Source organism: Citrus clementina, unplaced genomic scaffold (genome assembly GCF_000493195.1).
Source record: "Citrus clementina cultivar Clemenules unplaced genomic scaffold, Citrus_clementina_v1.0 scaffold_5, whole genome shotgun sequence".
In the NCBI taxonomy this organism is placed as follows: Eukaryota; Viridiplantae; Streptophyta; class Magnoliopsida; order Sapindales; family Rutaceae; genus Citrus; species Citrus x clementina.
Window position 1 is genome coordinate 31584624 of NW_006262201.1, and position 26294 is coordinate 31610917.

The 26294-nt window shown below is 37.4% G+C and overlaps 5 protein-coding genes across 9 annotated transcripts; 2 read left to right on the top strand and 3 right to left on the bottom strand.

Annotated features, from left to right (window-relative positions):
• The first annotated feature begins 7659 nt into the window (after positions 1 to 7659).
• Positions 7660 to 14300, top strand: LOC112097774 (protein BONZAI 3-like). Of its 5 annotated transcripts, XM_024183347.1 has the most exons (16): positions 7662 to 8101; positions 9338 to 9385; positions 10036 to 10184; positions 10308 to 10356; positions 11244 to 11300; positions 11511 to 11690; positions 11780 to 11914; positions 12017 to 12078; positions 12166 to 12262; positions 12365 to 12479; positions 12599 to 12675; positions 12888 to 13025; positions 13222 to 13386; positions 13472 to 13585; positions 13735 to 13831; positions 13950 to 14300. In XM_024183347.1, exons 1-16 carry the CDS (start codon positions 7931 to 7933, stop codon positions 14066 to 14068), a joined length of 1773 nt encoding a protein of 590 aa, XP_024039115.1. In that variant the 5' UTR covers positions 7662 to 7930; the 3' UTR covers positions 14069 to 14300. The 5 variants fall into 5 exon arrangements, 3 of the variants coding, with proteins under 3 accessions (XP_024039117.1, XP_024039115.1, XP_024039116.1); XR_002905272.1 differs by lacking the exon at positions 13950 to 14300 and having other exon boundaries at positions 7660 to 8101; positions 13222 to 13357; positions 13735 to 13824; XR_002905273.1 differs by lacking the exons at positions 13735 to 13831; positions 13950 to 14300 and adding an exon at positions 13706 to 13723 and having other exon boundaries at positions 7660 to 8101; positions 13222 to 13357.
• Positions 13953 to 16151, bottom strand: LOC112097775. The gene is made up of 4 exons (XM_024183350.1): positions 15864 to 16151; positions 14981 to 15781; positions 14736 to 14860; positions 13953 to 14016 (listed from the first exon to the last, which is right to left on the bottom strand). Exons 1-3 carry the CDS (start codon positions 15990 to 15992, stop codon positions 14804 to 14806), a joined length of 987 nt encoding a protein of 328 aa, XP_024039118.1. The 5' UTR covers positions 15993 to 16151; the 3' UTR covers positions 13953 to 14016; positions 14736 to 14803.
• Positions 16079 to 18157, bottom strand: LOC112098154 (disease resistance protein RPS2-like). Its single transcript, XM_024183785.1, has 4 exons — positions 16724 to 18157; positions 16542 to 16628; positions 16236 to 16274; positions 16079 to 16114 (listed from the first exon to the last, which is right to left on the bottom strand). Exons 1-4 carry the CDS (start codon positions 18155 to 18157, stop codon positions 16079 to 16081), a joined length of 1596 nt encoding a protein of 531 aa, XP_024039553.1.
• Positions 18158 to 19643: 1486 nt separating this feature from the next.
• Positions 19644 to 21570, top strand: LOC112098155. Its single transcript, XM_024183786.1, has 3 exons — positions 19644 to 20481; positions 20594 to 21380; positions 21465 to 21570. Exons 1-3 carry the CDS (start codon positions 19644 to 19646, stop codon positions 21568 to 21570), a joined length of 1731 nt encoding a protein of 576 aa, XP_024039554.1.
• A 1864-nt stretch (positions 21571 to 23434) lies between these two features.
• On the bottom strand, positions 23435 to 24745 carry LOC112098156. The gene is made up of 2 exons (XM_024183787.1): positions 23840 to 24745; positions 23435 to 23671 (listed from the first exon to the last, which is right to left on the bottom strand). The coding sequence occupies exons 1-2, from the start codon at positions 24743 to 24745 to the stop codon at positions 23435 to 23437; spliced, it is 1143 nt and encodes a 380-aa protein (XP_024039555.1).
• Between the last annotated feature and the right edge of the window lie 1549 nt (positions 24746 to 26294).

Genomic DNA, 26294 nt, shown 5'->3' on the forward strand with positions numbered 1-26294 from the left:
ATATTTTAAACCTTTCAAACCAACTAGCTCTATTGGGAAACTTATGACTTTATAGAAATATTTGTTGCATTTTGTCATTGATGGTCAGTCCATAAAATTAGTTGACTGATAGTGTCAAGCAGTTAGCAATACAACTTTCTACCAATGATATAACTCTTTTCATTCTGTATTTTGTTCGAGACTTAATTCGGTTCCATTATGTCATTATCTGTGCTTGATTGAGTTGCATGTTCATGCACAAGAATTTCCCATCGCGGCGTTCCTAAGCTACTTTATAAGACCTAGATTTGTCTTTAACTAGGATATGGCTTTTTTTGAGTTGAAAAGCCTACTGTGAAAGTTATCTGCTCAAAGCAAAAAAAATTTGTTTCCGTGGGAGGGAAATTAAATTTTGACGAAGTTTGCTTTGGGAATTTTGAAGATAACTTGTAAATTTGTTAACATATTGAGTGATTCAAGGTTTTCAATGCATTTCTTCCAAGGAATCAGTTTTGTTTGGCTTCTCAAACTGTGCTTCTAATCCAATATCTTATCTACGGCTGCCAAAAAGCTATTCACTGTTATAATGGATTGTTATTGGAAATAATCAAATAAAGCCTATGAAGAATTAGAATAAAAGCTATATTTTGTCTTTGTGAAGGGAATATTTGACAGCCAATCCACCGATATTTTTTTCAATCATTTCGAGACATACCGGAGAAATCTAATTTAAAAAGTTGGTAAATTTTAATTCATTCTCCCGATAGAACAACAATCTTGATTTTATCACCTAAAAGAGTGAAAATATCAATTTAGCCTTCATTTTCATTTAATGAGGTGAGAGCAGATTGAGGATACGGTAATGATTTGTTTTTTTTTTTTTGGGGAAAAATATAAAAAAGAGATGCTAGTTCTTTGTAGGGTCGTTTGTAGAGGCAAAGGCTTAGCTCGAATGATAAGAACATTGCCTTCTTAGGGCCAAAGACGTGAATTTGAGCCTTATCCTCCTGGAAGTAAATAGAAGACTTATCATTTTAAGTGAGGGGCAAATTAAAGTTAATTCTAAAATGTTATATGAAACAACTTTAGCCTTTTACAACTATTAATTGTCTGCTACTATTTTCTTTTTTTAATTCTAAAGTCTTTATTACTCTTTCTCATATTTGGGCAAAGCTACTTTGCAAGTACCCCTTTTTTGTCTTTTTCTTAAGGTCAATTATAATAGAGTCCTGTAATTTATTCTAAAAATAAAAAAGCTAAAAACTTTTAAATTTTCACATATTAGTCCCACACCTACAAATTTTCAGTTGCATTAATGCTTCTGGAAGCCAGATTTTCAGGACAAAAACTCAATTAAATTTATTTAAGTGTACAATTAAATTTACTCCTTTTATTTTAGGACAAAAATTCAACCAAAAATACAAAACTCATTGCTCAAACAAACAAAAATGATTTTACAAATTCATAAACTAACTCTTTATTGTTATTAGTAAATTAAAATATTTTTACTACATAATTAAATAATTAAGTATGTTAATTAAATATTATGTTATAAAAAAATAACAAAACATTACCTACATAGAATATCAAATTAAATTTATTTTCATATTTTGTGTATTCCATCTACTTGACATATAAAATCTCTTGTTTGAGGAAAAAAAATATATATGGGGTTTGAACCCTACTCACATGGGTGAAAGAAAATTGGTTGCCGTGTTAAATTAAAAAAAATCATATTTATATTTATCATCAATTATGATTAGTAAATAATTTACATTGATTAACTATGTAATAATTTAGTTAATATATTAATTAATAAGTAAATTTATTAATTTAAATAGATATTAACAAATGTAAGAATAAGTCATTTAATTGAAAACCTAGTTCAATAGAGTAAAAAAAAATAAAATATTGTGGACTTATATGTCAGAATTATAAAACGTTTGATTTTTCTTATTTTGCATGAACAACAAGGGCTTTTAATGCTAATGACCCAATAATCACATCTAACCATTATTCAACTCTCACGTTAAATCCAACGGTGGATTTGAAAAAGACAAAAGAATGGGGTACCAAACCTCATGGGTATAGTAGCTGGACCCATTAGTAGTTAGCAGATATTCTAAATTTTCTTTTAACATTTTATTCTAACATTTTTTCCCCGAAAACGACAATTGCAAGATAATTTGACCTATCTTGACTGACTGAATTTGGATAACTTGTGTTACGCTCTCTCTCGTAATTCATAAAGACGACCACTTTGATTTGCACTATCCTTTCTGTGTCATTGTGCTCACGTTGCAAGGGATGCGTCACGCCCGCAGTTGTCGAATTAAAGTTACATTACATTTACATACGTTAAAGACTTGATATGAATATTCTCTATCGTCTTTATTGACCCTTTTTTATCTTTTATTTTTCCTTGTGTCGAAAGAATCCTTCACTGATTGGAATACCCATGATGACTGGTTGCAATTGGAAGAGTCCCTGAAATTCATCTTTCATTCGATCTTAAATACTTTCTCCGAGCAATTAGAATACATTAAGATTTTATGAACTTGCTTGGTAGATCATTCAACTGCTTAATTGGTGCTGTTAATTAATTGATTATCTTCCCGGAAACACATTAAAGACTCTCACGGGGATTCATTAAACCTTTTCGCTGGGTCAATTCTAGAAGCATCAGACATAAAAGCTTCATGATAAGAGCACAAGCCTATCGTCTTCTAAAGCTCCTTGAAAAAGCTAGCTATTTTCTTTATTGTCATTTCCATCCATTTTAACCCTCTCTTTTTCATTTTGTACAATTTTGACTTGACTCTGAAATAGAGAACAATGATATTTAGACAGAAAAATTTAATAGAATGTTTAAAAATAAAATAAAATTAGTCTCGGTTTATCTTGTACTAGTTTTACCTTATTGATGTCAATGATTTTCTAAGAGAAAAAGAAACTTCGTTAATTTTACCTTTGTTTCATGATGAGGTAAAATATGATTTTTTTTTTAATTTTTAAAAGATTTCTTCAAATCATTTTCAAGTTGATTTATTTGGTTGGACTGTAAAATAGGTTTGGGCTTAATCCATCTCTAATTTCTTTCTTTTTTTTAATTTTTTTCCAGTTTACCATAAAATATTATGTGTGTTGCAAGTACTTGCATGTGTGCGTGTGCGTGTGCGTGTGCGTGTGCGTGTGCGTGTGCGCGTGTGCCAAGAGACGAACAAATATACAATGAATAGAGATTTCTAGACCTAAAGACTTCAAATTAATGGTGAAACGCCTTTGCAAATTAAACTAAGAAAAATTGAAAAAGTATTTTTATCATTTTATGCATGGAATTCCACGTCCATGCATGCATGTACCCAACAAATGCACTTGTAATTAAGTATGCATATGGTACATCACAAAATATTGTCTTGGAAAAGTCTCAATGGATAACTCATGACATGTCATTGTACGTACACGCACAACGAATAATCCTTGCGACGACTTGCATAAAAAAAAGTCTGTTTGACCCTGTAGTTTAAGTACCCATGGAGGAGTCAATATATTTTTAGAAATTTACTCAAAAAAAAAAAATTCTATATTCTTTTGTTAAAATCTACTTAATTATTTTCTATTTTTCATCTGTTATATATTAGATTAGTTTGAATTTTAAATTTTATCATATAGAAATTCTATTTTAATTTTAAAAATTTATGTCCAACAACTAAGAAAGTAAGTAAAGAGATGTTTTGAAAAATTTTTTAAGGCCAATGCTATGTTACGTTGAACGTAACATAGGGTGATCCATCTTTTAAAGGTTCATCTTTTAAAATATAATATTGACCAAACTGGGTAATTGACTCGAGCTATGGGGCTTAAAATAATTTTTACCTATTTAACAAATTTAAAATTGTTTTCCAAAAAAAAAAAGTAAATTAATTTCTATCTTTATTAATAAAATTATGACATAACTAAGTAATATTCATATTGTTCTGAGAACAACTTCTTGGTTTAGCGATGGACCTTACATGTGGAGGGTTGAAATCTTTTATGTATATACATAACATGGTGTTAATAATAGTAATTAAAAGGGAGTGTGTATACCACACACCGGAGACCAAAAAGTGATTGTCAAATCCGGCATTTTTTGGTCGAACGAACCATTTCACTTGGCATTTTTTGATTATTACTTGTTTAATACTTTTGTTTGCGGTATTTTAATTTGAGAGAGATATAAGTCTCAAAGGAATGTCGGTTTTACTTAAGGTTGTTGTAATTAGTAGTTTAAAAAAAATACTAGCACAACTCTAATAAATAACGGATAAAAATTCCTAATTAATTTGAATTCATCTCTCATTTGTCATTTAAAAAAAAAAAGATAAAAAAAGACTCAATAATATTCTTATTGATAAACATAGTATTTGACACTTTTGTCTATTCGGAAACAAAGACTAACGACAATATGCTTTAAACGCTTTTTATGGTTCAGCTCTATCAACTTCAACGTAAAATCACAGATCGAGCACATAAGTCATGACCATCATTTTCAAAATTCTCAAATATAATCTAATTTCTCTATAATCATAACATTGAGGTAAGTTAATTTTATTAATATGAGAATATTATAATTAACTTATAGTTACAGAAATTATCGTTTTCACTTAGTTATCCTTCGTGCAATTAAATTAGAGGTAAAATATTTACTATATTAATAATTAATTACTGGATTATGTCAGAAATTGATATTAAAGGTAGGCTTAATTAAAAAAAATAGTCTATACTTTTTTGCAATAGACAAATAATATTACAATGCAAGGACAAATTCTTTTTAGACAAGACTTAAAAATATTATAACTTATTATAATATAGAGTATATCCTTAGTTATAACTAACTTAAATTGAGATTAAATCTTTTTTATAATTAAATAAAAATTATTTTTATATAAAGTATGACTACATAGGAGAAATATTTTATTTCTATATAAAGTATATATGACTATATAGAAGAAATATTTTATTGTATATAGCTATTTCTTTCTCTGTTATTTCTATCCACTTCATGGGCATTGTCTTAGTCTTTTCCCTTTTCTATAACAATATTGGTTTAACTATGAACTAAATGTTTTTTTTTTCAATCATTAATTAAGATTAGGTAGGTGTATCTACCAACACGGTTGCAACTAATTACCCACTATAAAATTTTATTCTCAATTCCCATGGAAAAGTGTGTATGCCTATATATAATCGGACTTTATTATCAGTGTTATGGATAGAGGAATTATTAATTTTAAATTAATATTTATTTTAATCAATTTGACAATATATATCTTATCCTTGATTAATTTATATGAATGAATATCAAGTGTAACGTAAAATATTATTTGTGTTGCACATGACATGCGGACAAAAGAATGCAAAGATTCCTTAAATTAACAAGATTCAAAGTATGATATAGAAAAGAATTTAAAATTAAAAAAAAAAAAGTAAAATAGAAAGTTGAATTTAACAAGATTCATGTACAGGAAGAAAAAGAATTAATAAAGTGATGAAAAATTGGTAATCGTGGCAAGTAATCTTATTCATGTACGAGGCGGCACGACCCAAGACTTGGAGATTAAATAATGAAACTTCTTTGCAAACGATAGAAACTCCAATTTATGGAGAGACTTGACGAGTATTTTATCATTTTATGCATGGAAATCCACGTGCATGCATGCATGTTCTCCACGCTTGGAAATTTTGCAAATGGCTTCTCCCTTTAATGGGATGCACAGTTTTCGTACATCAATATTGAAAATGTCCTCTAACAAGTGTCTCAATTATTGGATAACATGTGCAGTCCTTGTAATTCATTGATAACACGTCCCTCAACAATCTATAATACATCAAACTACCAAATTGGCCAACAAATCGATGATACTTATGTTTTGAAAAACTATCATGTAATTGATGATTATATCAAATTTAACTATATATATTATATATACATTAGTTGATTGTATTGGTTTTGATGTATTGTAAAATTTTTGATTTTATGGGCATATAATATAGATTATCAAAATTTAAGTTTCTTCACATATGCGCGCGCACACACATACACACACATATATATAGGAGTGACTAATGAGTCTTTTTCTTTTCTCATTTTGAGAAAATCTCAAGTACATAAAACTTATTATAACCATTTAGTGAAATTAGTTATGACATACGCATTCTGATTTTATTATACTATAATTATCTTCTTCTTCTTTTTTTCCAACTTAAATGTACACGTACGTGATCAATGACTATGGATTATGTAAAGGAGTTTATCATTTTATTGAAATTCTAACGATTGTCAAAGCATATTAAAGGGAGATTGGCAGTTTTCTTCATGTAGAAATTAATACATACCATTTCCATTTCTCTTCTTATTGCTTCTATAATAATCAATAACTTTCATTCATCATAATTTTATAGTATTATTCTTATTTTAAGATATTTTAAAATTTATTTAATTATTCATCTTTATTATTAATTAAATGAATTATATAAACAGAAATATATATTTTGTCTTTAAACATATTTTCTTATAGTAAATATATATTTTATATTTTTAAAATAAAATATCAAGTAAATGACCTATTTACCTTTACTTTCTTTTAAGTTTTTTTTATACGAAGAGATTATTAACTATTATGAAAATAATAGACGAATAAATATTTTACATAAATTTCGACAGGGAGAAACTATCAATACTCTTAAACGATTGAACCTTCAGTATCTTAGTAGTTGACTGTGAATGACATTTTATTCCACCCCATTGCAATTGTTGCTTGTTTTCCACGGATATCTTGATTACGTTTGCAAGCTTATGTTATAAGGGCTTCGTCATTGCCATTATTACGAAATTAAATAGACTACGATTGTTGACCTAATTTGAAAATTCCTCCATTGTTTATTATTTTTCCCTTTTTAATTTATCAATATCAGTCATATCAAGTCATTCTTTTAATCAAAAACCTTGGGGAAGACGAAATATATATTAACTTACTGTCTTTTCTCAATAACTTTTTAGGTGAGATTAGTTTAATAAATTACATGATAAATAATACTCTTGCTTGAGTCTATATATATATAATTATATATGATATAACATTAAGATTCTTTTTTTTTTGTCGTAATACATAGAATTGTTCGTACTATTATTATAACAAAATAATTAAAATTTATGAGTTGAAGTTGTCAGAAAAATAAACTTATTTCCAATGAATGGCATTTGGAGGAACAAAATCAATCCGGAAGTTTTTTACGCGGAAAAAATCAATTAACATTAATGACGTCCAAATGTCCAAATATGGTGAGAAATTGAATTCTTCAAAACCTTGCTGTTTCTTCATATTTCTTTACAAATTTACCGATTCTTTACTCTAAATTCTAGTATTAGTCTTCATACATACAATGGAAACTTATTCTCTAAGATACTGTAAAAAAAAAAAAAAAAATTAACAAAACCTAATAATTTCATAGTGCGCAAGCTAATATCATAGCTAAAATGAAGTTGGTAAATTTTGATATAACTATCTATTATGAATGATAATTACGTGGGCCTAAACGTTCCAACTTCCGAATACATTATTCTATATTTTGGAGAGAAAAAGGAAAAGGCAAAATCTTTTAGATAAGAAAAAAAAACTTTTTTTTTTCCTCATGAAAAAGCAATTGAATTAAAAAGTAAAAATTTCTTTACATTTTCGCCGGAGAAACAGAGTCAAATTCAAATACGACGACTCAAGCGCAAAAGCCTATAAATAAAGCCCGGCTCCAGTTCCCTGTCAGAGGCTACGGATTTGAGAGATTAAAGAACATCAACCGAACAGTGAGACTCCGTACTCTTGACACAAACTTGCAAAAACTTTTAGGTAATTTTTTTCGATTAATTTTTTAATTTTCGAGAATAAAGAGAGAGAGAAAAAAAAAAAAACAGATGGGATTATGTTTGTCTGGGAGTGATGTGAGGGGAGGGAAACAAGCCGTAGGTGGGGCCCACCTCCGGCCCACCAGCGCGGCTGATCACCACAATGTCTCTGGTCAAAATGACGCCGTTGATTTCTTCTTCAAATCTCGCGGCCTTCATGCCCTTTTCACCCAAATCGAGGTATATGTGTGTACCTGAATTATATGAGTCTTTCACTGCCATTATTAATAAACTATTTTCAGTTAATTAATTAATTAATTAAAAATCTATGATTAGTTTATGTTTTTTAATTTATTTATAATTTTTTAAATCTGATTTCGTTCATGTTGGTAATTGTGATGGATTCTCAAATGGTCACTCTTTTGAAAATCTATTATCAAATTATGTTTGTTATTATTACTTATTTGATGACTTTTCAGTGTAACATCGAACAACTTAAATCATTTATATTTGATAAAAGTTATTTGATAATTCGAACATAACTAGAGAGTAGATTCCTATTCAAGAATCAACCGCAATCCCAAACATGCCTTTTTTTTTTTAATTTGTTCTGGTGGCTGATCTTTTGCTAGTGTTGGTTCGACGGTTTCACACCAAGCAACTGCTTTTGTTTTGCATATGGAGAACAGTAAGTTTAACTGCTTATACCCAATGATAACATTCTGTGAAGTGAATTTTAGATTAAGATTGGTTAAGGTAAATAAAAAAAGAATGGTGTTGAATGCACAGTGGCCTTGTGAACATTGAAAAAGTCGATGTTTGATCCTGTTGAATGCACAGTGGTTTTCCTGTGTATCCTCAAAGTTGACTATTCTGTTATGCCTCATTTATCAAATTTGACTCATACCCCTCGTGATCAAATTTGACTTATACCCCTCGTGAAGATTCCCCATGATAATGCTCCCCTGATTGGAACATGATTTTGTGAATGCTGGTTTGCATAAGACAAACCATTAACTTTATAAAAGATTGTGGATTAAGGATTTTGTTGTTACGAGGATAAGAATGTCTTTCCATAACGTAGACCACCAAGTGATTGTAATATTCCTGTATTGATGTGGACCTTACCTGAGGATCTCCTTGCAAACTTTCCTGGAGAAAAGGCAACAAGTCATATGATAACAAATTAAATGTGGTTCAATGCTTGTAATTGACGTGTCACATCCTGTTGTTATATAAAACTTAATTACATATATTATTGCTTGCTGCTTATAAGATTTAATATTAGAAGTGATTCTGTCAGAATCCGAAATGATGGTTTTCTGCATGTTCTGTTTATGACAGATATATATTGCCTGTCAGTTGACCCACATCGTACTGACAATTTTCATTTCGTGCAGCATATGCATGGATTACTCCTTTTCCGCTTTTTCATGTATCTGTATTCGTTCTTATGTTTTTGAATATGTATTGCAGTTATCTTTATCTGCTTCAAAGTTACGTGATCTTGACATCGCATCAAAGGTACGCCTTCATATCATTGTTGTCTTATGTCTGATAATGCCATGTTCATGCTGTTGATAGTCTTGGTGATTGATTCTCATGTTATCTTGTATCCTCCTTATATGATCTGCTTATTTGTTCATAATGGCCCTGTCAATTTCCTTTCTCTGTTCATAAAGGGTCTAGGGATATATGATCTGAATAACGCTTAGTGCTGGCACCAAAATTCTAAACTTAGACAAAGAAGAATAGTTTGTTATATACACTGTCTATCTCCAATGTAATCCAGTAAGGAGCAGTAACTTGAGAGTTCCAGATAATGTATAACAAGTCATGGTCGGTGGTTTTATTGTTTTTGCAATTTTGAGCACTAGTCAAATATGTTATATGTGCAAGATAAAATTCTTTGATAATGAACATTTATCAGCCGTATATCTTTTTACTGGCTGATACTAGCATACATAAAATGCTGCTGTATTTTAACAATGGATTACTAACTAAAGTTATTTAACTAATAAATGTCTATATTTATATGACAACTAAAGTTATTTAACTAATATATGTCTATATTTATATGACATAAGTGGATACATACCCATATGCCTTCTGTTTTTTTTTTTTAATTTTTATATTCACAAGCAAATGTATTTACATGTCTTTTTGTGTCATAGAGTGATCCCATGGCAGTTGTGTATGCAAAGAAAAGAGATGGGAGGCTGGACGAGATTGGACGTACAGAGGTGATTATGAACAATCTGAATCCTGCTTGGATTGGAAAGATTTCAATTGCTTTTCAGTTTGAGATTGTCCAGCCCTTGGTGTAAGTTTTTAGTGTGTTCTTTTTAAAGTTTTTTTTTTCTTGATAGGTCATGCGCTTAAGCCTTGCTTGATTTGATAATATTTAATGTTTTCGAATTTCTTAATGCTTTTCTTCTTTTTCCAGCTTTCGTGTGTATGATGTGGATACCAAGTACCACAATATTCCAGTGAAGGTATAAAATTTCTTAATTATTTTTTTTCTCTCAATTCAGATGTAAATGATACGCACATACTTCAGTTCCAAAGTTTAGAGTTAGCCAAGGCATTTGACTGATCCATTTGTTGTCTAAGCATACGTCTAAACTAAATTGCATCAGCAATAGTTTCTATCAATTTCGGGAAATTTGGGAATACTTGATTGATTATAAACTAACATTTAGCATGGAAAGAAACTTAAAAAGTTGGCTGTCATATACCATAAACAAATCTTAAGGCCAGGGTAGTTATTATGGAACTTTCTGCTATTGCATCTTGCAAGGTTTGACATATTTGTCCTGCTACCATAACTGGGAAAGAACAATTTTTCTGATGGTCCTTACGGATAAATTTTCTTTTTTCCAAAATGGAATTTTGATCTATGTTGTTAAAAACAATACAGTTAAATAGTTGCTGCCATGACCTAAAGAAGTTTCTGTAAAAAATGACCATATTGTCATTATTGAAATGGATAAGTAAATCTTTAGAGCCTATGATGTATTCGTCTGTGGAATTTGAGTCAAAATGAAAAAATTTTGATGGTTATAATCCTAGAAACTGTAATCATTTGGAAGCATTTGCTGAAAACAGTTAGATAATCTAAAAATGTGATGATTATTTATGTCAATTGTAAATGGTATTAACATTACTGGGAAAAATGATAAATATGTAAATTTATGCCAGTGGAAAGAGAAAATGAACAAATCCAGATGGATTCTAAGACATTAAGTAGGAAATCTATTGTTCTTTTGATTCTTTGCTGCAGTGATCCCTAATTACTTTCAAGTCATTATTATCTCATGACAAAATATTTGTTGAAGTGTGAAGTTTAAAGCTCAAACTTCTTATTTACATTGCCCTGCAGATGCTAAAGTTGGAGGATCAAGACTTCCTGGGAGAAGCTAGCTGTGTTCTCTCTGAGGTAAGTTTCTGGGTTATATTTTGTTTGATGAATTTATGTATTTTCTCTTTATCCAATGGGCAAAATATGCCCATCTAATTTTCTGTAAAAATCTGTTTCCTATCAAAAAAAGGGAAAAATATTCTCAGATGATTTTTACTAGCATTCGTCTTCTTCTTTAGCATTCTTCTTTTGCACTAACAAGTGTCATATTTTCCTTTTAAATGGCAGATAGTGACCAAACAAAATCGAACTTTAACCTTAAAACTCCATAACAATTATGGACTTCGAGTTTCAAGAAACTTTGGGACACTCTCTGTCCATGCTGAGGAAACAGTTGCTTCCAAGAGTGCTGTTGAAATAGCATTCTGTTGCTCGCATTTGCAAAATGTAGACCTGTTTTCCAAAAGTGTAAGTTCTGACAAAGTAGCTAAGTTTGGAGGTTCACTAATTAATCTATTAATTTAGATGCTATTTCTTCTTCTTCTTATATTCTATAGGATCCATTCTTAAGAATATCTAGAATTGTTGAGAGTGGAAATTCTGTTCCTATCTACAAGACGGAGGTGATAAACAATAACTTGAATCCCATTTGGAGACCAATAACTTTGAGCATGCAACAATTTGTGAGCAAGGTAACCTTGTCATCTTCTTGTGTTTGTTACTTGAATGTATAATAGGTAGTGAAGTTTGGTCATGGGGAAATGTTTTTTAGTTTATGATTCTCTTTGGTACAGGAAAACCCATTAATCATTGAATGTTTTGATTTCAATACCAGTGGAAATCACGTACTGATGGGGTAACTGTTAAATTTCTTAATGTCATCAGCTTCCCTCTTTTATCCTTTTGCCTTTCTGATGTCAAGGTTTTCTATTTCTGTTATTAGTAAAATTCAGAAATCAGTTGGAGACCTGGAGAAACTTCATCAAGAAAGAACTGGTGCAACTTTTATATTACCATCAACTCAACGTGGCCATGACAAGGTGTTTATTCTTTTTTGTTTTAACTCCACCAAAGGTGTTTGTTCATGCTTACGGTTTTTGATAATTTAATATCACTTTATTTTTTATCTGACTTTTTCCTAGGTTCTGAAAAGTCAGTTGTTTGTTGAAAAGTTTGTTGAGAAAGAGCAATATAGTTTTCTGGATTACATATCTAGTGGCTTTGAGTTGAATTTTATGGTTGCAGTCGACTTTACAGGTAATTAGAAAGAGATTACTTGTTGAAGATAAATTTGCAATATAATCTTTTTGTTTTGTTTATTTCCTCTTATTTGGTCCAATTTCATCTGGTCTCTCATTAAATGCAAAATCATCCAGCTTCAAATGGAAATCCTCGAAATCCAAATTCTTTGCACTATATTGATCCTTCAGGCAGATTGAATTCTTACCAGCAGGTAAGGCTTTGTTATGACTCACACTTTGACAAGTGATCTCTGAACTCTGAAGGTCATAAAATGGTCTTTTTGTCCAGTGTTTTCGACTTAGAAAATGCCTGTGATTTTCAAGTCTTTCTATGGCCATCATAGTGAAATACATATTTCAATAGTTTGTAGAAGTTGAGAGAGACTATCACTGATTAGTTCTTGGCCTCTTCAACCATTTACAGGCAATAACGGAAATTGGGGAGGTCATACAATTTTATGATTCTGATAGACGCTTTCCTGCATGGGGATTTGGAGGGAAGACATTTGATGGCACTGTATCACATTGTTTTAACTTGAATGGAAGAGCAGGTGGCTTTGAGGTAGGGGTAGCTGGAATTCGCAACGTTGCTATAATCCTCATTTGGTTGGCTTGTCTCCCATAACTTTTCATTTTTAATAACAAACAATATAATATGTTTCTACATTTTTTTTAAAATTTCCTTGGAATTATATCCTAAAAGATGTGTATTTTGTCCTCTTCCATTTTTTCATTAACTGCGTTTCTTTATTTAATAGGTAGATGGAGTTGAAGGCATTATGGCTGCTTATGCAAGCGCTCTAAACAATGTTGCTTTGGCAGGACCGACTCTGTTTGGTCAAGTGATCAACACAGCTGCACGAATTGCTGGACAGTCCCTCTCATACGACAGAAGCAAGTATTTTGTCTTACTCATTATAACGGTGATTACAATGATTCTATATATTCACAGTTTTCTCTTTGTATCATTCTTTTTGGGTGATTTGTAAATTTGCATTATCTATTTAGGATGGAGTTCTGACAGATCTCCAAGAAACAAAAGATGCTTTGGTAAGGGCTTCTGATCTTCCCCTGTCAATTCTAATTGTGGGTGTTGGAGGTGCAGATTTTACACAAATGGAGGTACGCAATGTTTTCCAACTGGAATATCTTCTTACTAGCATTGAACTTCTTTTTTCTATAGTTTGACAGATTCAATTTAGAGTACATATGCAGTGTGGTATTATCCCACTTTTGTTGCAGATTCTTGATGCTGATAACTTTGTTGGCAGATTCTTGATGCTGATAATGGCCGTAGATTAGAGAGCTCTACTGATCGGGTAGCTACCAGAGATATAGTACAATTTGTTCCAATGCGAGAAGTTCATAGTGAGTGCATATGATTCTTTGACAAAATTAGTTCAAAATATTGAATTTGGGAGTTAATTCACAAAAGTTTCTGAATTTTTTCATGCGTTAACAAACGAACACATTGTTTTCTGAACAGGTGGGCAAATTTCTGTTGTACAAGCACTTTTGGAGGAGCTGCCTGGTCAGTTTCTGACCTACATGCGCTGCAGAGATATCAAACCACTCAATGTTCAGATGGCCCAAACATGCGCTTGAGTAAATATTCATATGTTTGGAAAGGATACAAAACCAAGCTAAACATATTAGACAAAACCAAGCCAAACATATTAGGCTATACAGACATAACATAGCAAAAATTGATAATGGTACATTACATATGTTAGGATATAGTGGTTTTAGATGATGGTAAATTACATATGTTAAGATATAGTGGTTTATAACTAACTTTTGATGGCTTAATGAATTGATTGAATTTGTATTTAGGTTCTATCAATTATCTCATATTCTTCCCATCCATGTCTTTCGATTTTTATTATTCCCTCTACCCACTTGTTTCACAATTGTTTGTGTCTGATGGCCTAAAACTCCAATTTCTATTGCTGTATTATCATCTTTGTTGAATATTTACTACAATGAACATGTGCTGAATGTCTACTTTTACTACTACACCAGCAATCTAACACATGGCTCACGTGCACACAAGACAAGTCTGATTCACACATCTTTAATTTAGATTCTTATATAGTCTTTCAAGATGTCTGAAACAGCATAGATGAAGGACCCTTCCACCATTCAACCTGGAATGATGTGAGTGAAAGAAATTTCCGAAAGTGTTGTATTATAACTCTTTGAAACTGGGTTTGAGTAATCAAGAGAAGCCAAAATGTAGAACAATAACAACAAAAAATGAAGGCCCTCTTACCGTCTTAACTTTGATAGAAAATTCACGAGCTGCATACCATGTCTCACAAATTTCAATGAAAATTGGCCTCATTCCTGATGCTGCACAGAACGTTGGCCTGAATCATCTTTATGATTTTGGACTTCCTGTAAACAACGAACAAAACAAATTGAAGGTGAAAGCAGGAGCAACAGTTTTCAAATAAAATGGGAGTGCTTAATCTAATTGAACACTAACTTTTGGGTCTCTCAGTAATGGATACGTACCTTTGTTTCAAGATATATCTGTTGTATGGTAGAATTAAGGTCGCCCTTCCAAGTCCAATACTCACCAGACAGCCAGCGTTTCTCTAATTCGTGTAAACTGGGAGTGCTTAATTCTTTTCCAGAGAAAATCTTCATATTGGGGCATTTATCCACACTTAAATATGTCAAAGCTGGGAACTTGAAGGCGCAGTTGCCAGAGCAGAAGCTTGTAAGTCTTCTTAAATCACAAAGCTCCAAGTACATCAACTCGCTGAAAACAATTTCATCTTTAGCAGCATCTCCCTCATCAGTTGCCACTACTTCTGTTATCATGCTGCAGTCAACGATACTCATCTCTGTCAGTCGTACCAAACTCTTTGCTGTCGAGGATGTTAGCACATTTATCAATCCTTTGCATCTCCACACCTTCAAAGTTGTCAGATTCTGAAACGATGTTGAAGGTGGCACTAGATTAATCAAATGGTCACAGTACTCAACTGTTAGATGAACCAAATTGTCCATTTTGGACTCCTGGATCAAAATATGCTTCAGATCACAACAATTGTGTAGATTCCTTATGATTGCCTTCGTCCAATTTTCTACTCCATATGATGGCTTAACGCCCCCAACATATCCTCCTCCCCTTATTGTGAGTTCTCTTATGCTGTGAAATCTCCGAAGGAAATCAAGTGATGAAATAGTAGATGACTCTTCAAATATAACATCAAGAAAGTTGAGTTTGCAAAACATGTCCGCTGGAAACTCAGCTGCCATTGGTATCTTCTTTCCTTCAATGGTCAAATATTTCAAATTGGGGAATACCTGGTTGGATGCATGATAAATCAGGACCAAAAAGAAAACGTAACGCCAATTATTAAGAGTAAATTTTAAATCTTGTACGTACCTCTTTTGTCAAGTCATGAGCAGTTAAAAGGAATTCAGGACACTTTATTACTTCTAAATTTTCCAATGTTGGAAATTCAATGTGCACATCTCCTGTGCAGAAGCTTGTGAGCCTTTCGAGATCTACCATCTTTAGAAATTGTAACTGAGGGAACACAACATTCTTCCTTTCTTGCTGGTCTATGACTATTATCTCTTCCAAAATAGGGCACTCATCTATCTCAAGGTGTTGGAGTCGAATAAAGCTGTTAACTATAGAAGATGAAAACAGACATCTTAATTCCCCACAGCCATACAAAATCAACCGGGTTAAAGTTTGAATGCCACAAGACATGGCTGGAAGTTGGCTTTTCCAAATCCTCTCCACATTTACATTATACAGCTCCAAGGTCTGCAAGTTTGGTAACCCACCCTGTTCACAAAACTTTCCAGCCGTTATATGAGGGGAGCAAAGTTAGTATATAAGTGCATTCAGAGTACTTTTTCTTTCATCCGAGAATGTATTTGTTACACCTACGTTACTCGGGATGAAAATTTTAATATAATTATGAAATATGTTCGTTAATCCCTGATTCACTCTAGCCTATATTTCCTAGGAAAGGAGAATATATAATAAAGCAGCTAAAAAAAAAAAGGAAAAAATCATAAGAATATGACCATTGGATCATTAATATCCGACCTTGAGGAAAAATGTATTAGGAACGTTGACATGGTCCTCCAAAATGATTTCATTCGATCGCATTTCACTTGTCGATTCCTTGCATCTCTGTTTAGAACATAGTCATACTCATTAGAAATGAAGAATCTGTTTTTGCACTGGCTGCTTTGATATGTTCGAAATTTAGGAAGATCATATCATACCTTTGACTCTTTCGGACTGGGGGCTTGACAACCTTCGACCCAGAGATGCTTCAGTTGGGAAGAATAAGAGCCCAATTTGTTATTAACTAATTCAATGATATCTTGGTCTGGCAATCTAGATAAACAAAGGTCTTCAATTCGCTGAAGTTGCACGATATGTCCACTCTTGAAGCTGATACAATTGTCGGTGCCAAGGAGGAGTCTGAATGTTCTAGAACACGTAGGTGAGGTATCCTCCCAACACCAACGTCCAATACATATTCTGTACCTTTCCAGCTTCTCGAAGAACAGCCCCTTCCGCAGAGTGTTGACATCTGGGATGCATAATTCTAAGGTGGTCAAGTTAGGCAAACGCTTCAACTCTTCAAGGCTTGCATTCTTGACCCCTGCAGCTTCCACCTCCACCTCCCACTTATTAAAGCTACGAATGTATAATTCCTCCAAATGGGATAAATTTGATAAAACATTTGGGGGAATAACCTGTAGTCTGTCACAGTCTCTCAAATCAAGCGACCTTAACCGAGTCAATTGGCCTATTTCCACAGGCAACTGCTCAATATAAGAACCCCTTAAGCAAAGGATTTCTAGGTTCTTTAATTCTCCTATAACAGCTATATCTTGCAATTCGCTGCAATACAAACACAATGTTCGAAGGTTTGTTAGGAGACCAAGTGATGAAGGCAGTAATGATAGATGCATATAAGTCAAGTCTAAAACTCTGACTTGCGTCAACTTCCTGAAAAAATTGTCTGGAAGTGTGATTAATGAAGATTTCTCAGTCCACAAAGAGAGAAGTTGCAGTTGAGGACATTCCAAAACTTCAGGAAGAAGAGCATTCATCTTGCTGTCGTGTAAGACAATCGAAGTGTAAAACTTAAGCGCACCTTCATCTAGCCATTCCCGTGAATTAACCAGTTCATATCTCATCGTAAGCACATTTTGTTCTCTGGTTGCAATTGCTATGGCAACATCACGAACAACATCATGCATAGAAAACCAATGTTCATTTTTGCTTCCATGCTCAAGCAACATACAAGAAGCCTTGAGTTTGTACACCAATGTATACACTCGAGCTCGTGCTTCTTCCATCCTATTGATGCCTTGAAACAAACCCAAACCCATGCCATACATTAACACGTCATTAATGGATGATATGTAGGTGTAGCCTATTAGCAAAAAGATCTTCTTGAGCTCCTCTCCTTCTAATTTGTTGTAACTCAACTCTATAGCTGAATAAGCGGCCGGCTGTATATCTTTAAAGTTCGTTGAGGAAGGCCTTCTTAACTGTCCCAAAGCGTCCTTCCATTCAAATAATCTCTTATTTCTCAACGCCCTCGCTACTGTTACAATGGAAACAGGCAAACCTGCACATTCATTTGCCACCTCCGTTGCCACCCCTTTGAATTCACTACTTTCGATGTACTCCCCTGCCATCTTCTCAAAGAGACTCCAAGCTTCGTCTTCTCTTAGAACGCCAACTGAGAAATTATGTCAGCAATCCATCTTCCGTGACAGTATATCTTCACTTCTTGCTGTCAACAATATTTTACACCCCGTGTGGTTATCTCCGTGAGGAATTCCTACATCCTGCAAATCAACACTTTCCCAAACATTATCTAAAATTACAAGGTGTTGATGCTGAAATCTGCTCGCCTTTTGACCGACCAGATTCTTTCACCAACGTTTATGTTATCAACTGTTGCTTGAACCACTGGGGTTGGAATCGCCCTCCTTTCTCTTTCTAGACCTGTGTTCACCAAAAACGGATCAGAGACGCCGGTGGTTTTGTCGGCGTAAACCCTCCGATGCCTAAGTTAGCACAAGGTATTTACGGGAAAACAGTACAATTTGGACTCAAGAATGGTCGCTAATTTATCCGAAGTTTTGTAAGAAAATGGCCTGATTGCAATTTGGCAGCGTTTTCCCTCTCTCAATTTTTTCTCCCCTTTCTTCATCGATTTCTTTCTCTTTTATAGCCGCCGTTTGTCCCACGTTTTCCGTTTACCCTTTATCCCTCTTTTTTCGGGTGGTGGCAGCCCCTCATGGGGCTCTAACTGTTATATTGTGGGCAAACGTGGGATCTCGCGTGTCCTTCAACGGTTCTGGGAAAAGCGCAACTACCGCGATTCTGTGGGATCGTGTTCCCGCTTTCCTGGGGGATGAGTATCGGCTCGATATACGCTTCTGGTCGGTATTCGTCTCTGGTTGGTTCATGCTTGCCCCCGTGTTCTGCTCGTACTACTTGGCTGAGGTGATCCATGCCGGTGTGAAAATAGTAGCATGGCCGACCTGATGCTTTTATTTACTTAACACCAGTCCCCCAGTTTCTGGTCTTGTGAGTGAAATGAGTCAAGAGTAGAAACTAATAGTCAGATCTTGCCAACCCGGGGAGCTTCACATCTGATCTTCTGTTTACTGGGATGGACCTGAGGCACCATTCTTCTTCTGGGGAGATCCCGACCTGAGCATGGGCTTGAATGAGCGTGTCCATTGCCTATCTAGGCTTGCATCTAGGTTGGCCTCTTGTAACGATTAGCGACGTGGCCTTTCCAGACTCTTCACATTTGAAATTTGAAACGACGGGCTATCTGTCCTCGATATTCGGTGAGTGAGCTGGCATCCCCATCACTTAAATGCTTTCATTTCCCTTGTCGTTTCAAATCCCTAGACTTAAATCATCGTCGTTTTGTTCTATTCGCTTCTCTGTTGTGAGACAATGCCTACGAACTTCGTTCACACTCTCCGCGTCTGGGACTTCTGTTTGCGGGCTTTTTTCTCCATCACAGCAACATTATCAGTGCCAGTCTATTCCATGTACAGCCTTTAACTTCTTCTTTGGTTGTTGTTGATTGGGTTCTGTGTTGCCCCTTTTTGTATTCGTATACTTGGATTTGTTTTGGTTTCCTTTTGGGGCTCCGATATGTCAAATCGGAAAAGGAAATTAATTGCCGATGAGAGTGACGAAGAAACGGGGGATTCAGACCTTAACTTGTCGATACCCACTGATTTTTTACGTCCCTCTAGTAGTGTAGGGCCTTCCCATGGTAGGGATACCTTTGAGTACCCACGCCCCTTGGCTGTTTCTCCTTCCCCCGAACTAGAGCTTGTAGGGAATAGAGGTGGACCTGCGTCGGGCTCTGGTGAGAACCACAGCTTTGGTGGGGTTGGGGTCCCTGAAGGAGTTGGTGATGGTGAGGGGAGCAGTTCTAGACCGAGCGGACCTTCTAAGAAAAGGAATCTTGGCTATAGGGTGGAGGTGGATTCGTACCCTATTGATTTCATAGCTTGTGCCACCACCCCCACTAATCTATTTAAGCTTAAGAACCTCTACAACATTCCCAATGAGGTTCTCCTGGTAGTTCCTGGAAAAGGTGATGTCCCTAGTCGGCCTCCGAAAGGGTATGTGACGATGCACCTGGAAAGTTTCAAATTAGGAGCTCGGCTGCCCCTTCAATGTTATTTTGCCAAGATACTGGGCGGTATGCACCTGGCCCCAGGTCAGTTACACCCAAATGGGTGGAGGGTTCTCTCGGCGATGTTTGTGTTGTGGGAGAGGTGCGGGTTGGAGGAGCCTTCCCTTGTTGAAGTGAAGCACCTGTACCAGCTGCGGAGTAGCCCAAGGGAAGCGGGCTGGTACTACTTTATGTCTAGTTCCGCAAAGAGGAAACTGATCACTGGGTTTCCTTCTTCATGTAAAAATTGGAAGAATAAATTCTTCTTTGCTGGAGGAGATTGGTGTCCAGCAGTTCGGTCGCTTGGTGGGGATATTTACCTTCCAACACATTTTATCACCCTAGGTCGTTCATTTTTGCCTATGTTCTTAGTCAAATTGTCACTTATTGGGTTCTTTAACCTTTTTTGCTATTTCAGAGTCGTGGGGTTTGATTGAGGGGCTTGAAGACCGACCTTTGCTTCAGGTGGAAACTGCTCTGGTGAACGCGTCTACCTGCCAAGACCTCCTGTCACTAACAAACCTAGTCGGTTCGGGTCTGGTGGACATAGCTGCTGGAATGGATAACAAGATCCTCAGCGTGATGAGCAGAAAGCGTGGTCGGGCTCCAAGCAGCTCCAGCAACCCTCCCCCTCCTCCAAAGAAAACCATCGTCGGTCCTTCTAAGGCTCCTGTTCATGCTCTGCCCCCTCCTCCACCTCGTAAGAGTGGTGGGGAGAAAGCTTCCGATAAGAGTCCTGAGGTCAGCATTCAGTCTGGGGACCGATCTTCTCCTCTTCCATCCCGGGATCAAGATGACTACCTGAGCCTGTATCAAAAGGATTACAGAAAATCGGTGGGGCCCAAGATGGTGAAGGACATCGAGAGTATGAACCTCTCCGAGTTAGCGGCTTCTGTTCAAAGAGTCTCCTTCAGGCTGGCCACCATGGTTTCATGCTACAAGAACGGGTCCACACGCCATGAGAGGAAGCTTCAAGCTTACAATCATGAGTTGAAGAAGAGAGCTGAATCTGCTGATCGCTCCAAGGAAAAGCTGGCTGAGCTGAACAAGCAGATTACGAAGTTGGAGGAGAAAGTTGCTGTTGCTGAGTCCACCACCTCCAAACTTGAGGGTGAGTTGAGTGACCTGAAGGACTCCCACTTCTACCCACTTGGTGAAGTAGTCTATTGCCACAATTGCATGTGTCGCCGCTCCTCGGCCCTTAGGTAACGGACCAACCAAGTCGATTCCCCATTGGGCGAAAGGCCACGGGGATGCCATAGTGGTCAGCTTTTCTGGGGGTTGTGCAGGAATCTCAGAGAAGCTTTGACAGGTTTTACAGTTCCTTGCCATCCTTTTCGCATCCTGGTGCATGGTCGGCTAGAAGTATCCTTGCCGGAGTGCCTTGAAGGCTAAAGTTCTTGTTGCCGAGTGATTACCGCATATTCCTTCATGAATTTCCCTTAGTACATAATCTGCATCCTCCTCATCCAAACATCTCAAAAAGGGCAAGGTGAACCCTCAGCGGTACAGCACTCCATCTAGTAGTGTGTATCTCGCTGCTCGGCATTTTAACTTTCTTTTTTGCATTTTGTCCTCTGGTAACACTCCATCGCGGACATATGCGCGAATCGGATCCATTCAGGATTCTTCAGTGCTTACTCTCATCACTTCTACTTCCTCCTCTATACTTGGCAAGGTCCTTATCTCTAGTGGGACCGACTTAGGTAATTTCGGATCTGCGGTTGCAGCCATTCTAGCCAACATATCAGCTCGGTAATTTTCATTCTGGGATATCTGCTTCACCTCTACTTCATTGAAGAGTTCAACCATTTGCTTCGCCTTCTTCAAATAAAGCCCCAATTTCTCTTCCCTTACTTGGAATTGATTGCTGAGCTGGTTACATACTAGCTGGGAATCTGCTCGGATTTCTACTCTTTCTGCCCGTAGTGCATGTGCAAGACCGAGCCCAGTAATGAAGGCCTCATATTCAGCTTGGTTGTTCGTAAGCTTGAACTCGAACTTTACAGCATAGGATACCTTGACACCTTCTGGGCTTCGTATTATAACTCTTGCCCCGGATCCATGTTCACCACGTGATCCATCAACCGTTACCAGTCATACCCCTTTTTTATCCTCCTACTCTGCTGGTTGTTCCTCTTGGACCTCTTCCCCTGGTTCAACACAGTTAACCATAAAATCAGCCAGGGCTTGGGCCTTGATTACTCCTCGGGGCCTGTAGGATAGGTCGAATTCGCTCAGTTTCACGGACCACTTCACTAACCGCCCTGATGCATCTGGTTTTTGGAGCATGTGCCGAAGAGGCTGGTCAGTCATCACCATTATCGGGTGGGCCTGAAAATATGGTCGCAGTTTCCGTGCTACTGTTATTAAAGCCAGTGCCCATTTTCTCCATCAATGGGTACCTAGTTTCTGCGTTTACTAAGGCTTTACTAGTGTAATACACGGGGTGTTGCTTCCCTTCTTCTTCTCGGACTAACACTGAGCTGGTTGCCCATTTTGAGATTGCCAAGTACAAAAACAACTGGTCGCCTTCCCTCGGAGTTGATAGTAACGGGGCATGGGCCAGATACTCCTTCAGCTGCCCAAACGCCTCCTCACATTCTGATGTCCACTCCATCTTCCTCCCTTTCTTTATGGTTTGGAAGAAAGGGTGGCATTTATCCGTGGCCCGCGAGATGAATCGGTTCAATGCTGCCACTTTTCTTGTAAGGCTCTGCACCTCCTTAACTGTTCGGGGGGATCTCATTTCTGTTATTGCCCGTATTTTCTCCGGGTTGGCCTCGATCCCTCGGTGGCTCACTAGGAATCCCAAATATTTGCCCGAGCTGACCCCAAATGCACATTTCTCTGGGTTTAGCTTCATTTCATACTTCCTCAGTAATTCAAAGGTTTCTTCCAAGTGTCTCACGTGATCCCTCGGTTCTTTGGACTTTGTGATCATATCGTCCACATATACCTCCATAGTATGACCGATCAAGGGCTTGAAGATATTGTTCATCAACCTTTGATAGGTGGCTCTTGCATTTTTCAGGCCAAAAGGCATCACCTTGTAGCAAAACAAACCCATGTTAGTTATAAAGGTGGTGTTTTCCTCATCCTGCTCGTCCATGGGTATTTGGTTGTATCCTGAAAATGCATCCATGAAGCTGAGCAGACTGTGACCCGCTGTTGAGTCCACCAATTGATCTATCTTTGGTAGAGGAAAACTGTCCTTCGGGCATGCCTTATTAAGATCTGTGAAATCCACACACATTCTCTATTTCCCGTTGGCCTTCTTTACCAGTACTACATTGGAAATCCACTCCGGGTATCTGGCCTCCCTTATAAACCCTGCTTTCAACAGTTTCTCCACCTCGGCGTTTATGGCCTCGTATCTTTCCTGGTTAAAGCATCTCCTCTTCTGTCTCACCGGCCTCGCCCCCTTCTTGATTGCCAACTTGTGGCAAGCTACGATCAATTCTTGGTATATCCTCGTGAGACCAGGCGAATATATCTGCATGAGATTGTAGGCAATTTACCAGCTCGCCTTTTACTGCCCCATCCCTGATCCAATCTTCACCACTCTGCTCGGGTTGCTTTTGCTTACCGCAACTTCTTCCAGTTTCTCAACAGGCTCTTGACGGCCCTTTTTAGGCTCTCATCGATTATCTAGAGAAGTAACCTGCAGTGTCTCCTTGGCCGCTGTAGCATAACAATTCCTTGCCATCCTCTGGTCGCCTTTTATTACGCCAACCACTCCATTTACTTTGTATTTCAGTGCCAGATAATGCGTAGATACAACGCATTGGCTTATCCTCATGAAGGGTCTCTCCAGTATCATTTGGTAAGGGCTTCTTTCCTCTACCACGATAAAATCCAGCATCATCGTTCTTTCAAACGGCTTTGTCCCTACAGTAATTGGGAGTTCAATGATCCCCATGGGAGTTAGCCGTCCCCCTCCAAATCCCTTTAAGGATGTATTTGTTCGTTCCAATTTTAAGTCTACAATTCCCATATCATCTAGAGCCGACTTAAACAAGATGTCAACCGAGCTGCCCGTGTCTACCAGTATTCGTCGCAATTCTGTACCAGCCACCATTGCCTTAATTACCAGTGCATCCTCATGAGGATATAAGATACCATCTTCATCATCATCTGTCCACATAATGGGAACTTGCCGCAATTTTGCCTTCTTGGCTGTTGGCAAATTGAAAAACACTTCTTTGCTAGTCATGACGTATCTCCCATAGTTCTTTCGTGCCCTGTTCGAATCCCCAGCCAAGGTTGGCCCTCCTGCTATCACACGGATAGTCGGCTGTTCACATTCCAGGCCTCTCTCACCTCCTTCATTCTGCGTGTACTGTGATTCAATGACGGGAGAAATCCCATCTACATATTCATCCAAATAACGGTTTCTCACCAAATCCTCCACCTGAATCTTTAAGTCACGACATTGGCTGATGGTGTGACCGTGAGTGTCGTGGAATTTGCAGAATCTACTCTTATCCCGTTGGTGAGCAGGTTTTGTTATAGGGGCTGGAGGGTATAACAGGCCTCGTCCCTCGATTCTCTCATACAACTCCTCCATAGGGACTTTTAGCGGGGTGTATTGTCTGTATGCTGGGTTTTGGTCAATCAGCTGGACTGCTCGGCTATCATGAGTATCGTCCTGAGCGGATATCGAAGGTAGCTGACCTGATCGTCCCGTTCTAGGGTTGGTTGTATGTAGTGCTTTGGGAGCGTTGTGATAAGGATGGTTAGCCAACTGCCGGAATTCTCGCTGCCGCTCCAGGAATGGGGGGCACGGGGGCTGAGCCCGATTGTGTTGGACCTGCTACGGTCTCTGAGCCATAGGGTAAGGGCGAGAATGAGCTGATACTGCACCCATCATTGAGGACTCCCCGGCTCGCTTTCCCGACCCGCTTCCATTTAGGGTTCTCATTTCCTTTCGTCTCAGTTCCTCCAACTGTTCACTCTTTATCCTTGCCGATTTTTCTTCTTCAATTTCAATGTCTCTCTTTGCCTGCTCATACCCCGCTGAATAATTCTGCACCAGGGGGCTTCTCAGGTTATACCATAGCCGGCTTATCCTCACACCCTCCTTCAATCCCCTCAACACTTGCGGGTGATTGAAAGCTCCCAAATCAAGCACGGCTCGGTGGTATCGCTTTACAAAATCTCGAAGGGGTTCTTGTTCCTCCTGCTTCATCCTCATTAATTCCATCATATCATCCTCTGGGGCCACCGCTCCTAGGAACTGTTCGGCCAACTCTTGGCACGTCTGCTCGTACCCTCTGATACTTCCTCGTAATAGCTTGCGGTACCATTCTCGGGCTCGTCCCTCTAGTGTCAATGGGAACACCCTACACCTCTGAGCTGGTGTTAACCCCTGGACACCCGTCATGTCGTTGAAGCGTTCAATATGCACCAGTGGATCACTTCGCCCGGAGTATTTGAGGTCGGGGAAGCCGAAATTTCTTGGGATTACAGTACCCATAATCTCAGTGGATAGTGGAGATTCTTCATCTAGCATTATCCTCCAACTCGGGGGCTTCCTCTTACCCTGTATCTCCTCTATCAATTGCGCTAATCTGCGCACCTCTCCCTCCAATTCTACAGCACGGTCAGGATCACGCACAACTATCTGATCTCGCTTCTGCTCGGCATTCTGCAGCCGCTGTCTGAGCTCTCCTTCATCAACACTGGCCCCTCGGACATCAGCTTCCAGTACCCGCCCGGGGGGAGGTTGGTTCCTCCCTTCATCTACTTGTTCTCCAGGAACCCGACCAATGCTTCTGTGGGGATGCACCCCATTAGGTTGGTCCGCCGGCGGAGGGATTTCCTCGACTCTACGCCTCCGGAGGCTGGGTTCCGCTCCAACATCATCTCTCCCCACGGGGGTTTCACAATTCCTTCGCCGCTGATCTCTCAGCTCATACAGTATGGTCGCGAGAGTTTCCATTTGTTTCTCCATCCGTTCCAATCGATCTTGCATCACCCTCTCCCGGGCTTCATTTGCAATTTCTCAAAGAGTGATTGTCTCCCCAGATTCGTTATCCTCCCTCAAAGAGTCCTTCCTTGGCATATCCATATCTAATCGTTCGTTGTTTCTTCGGTAACTACTAATTCGGTGGTAG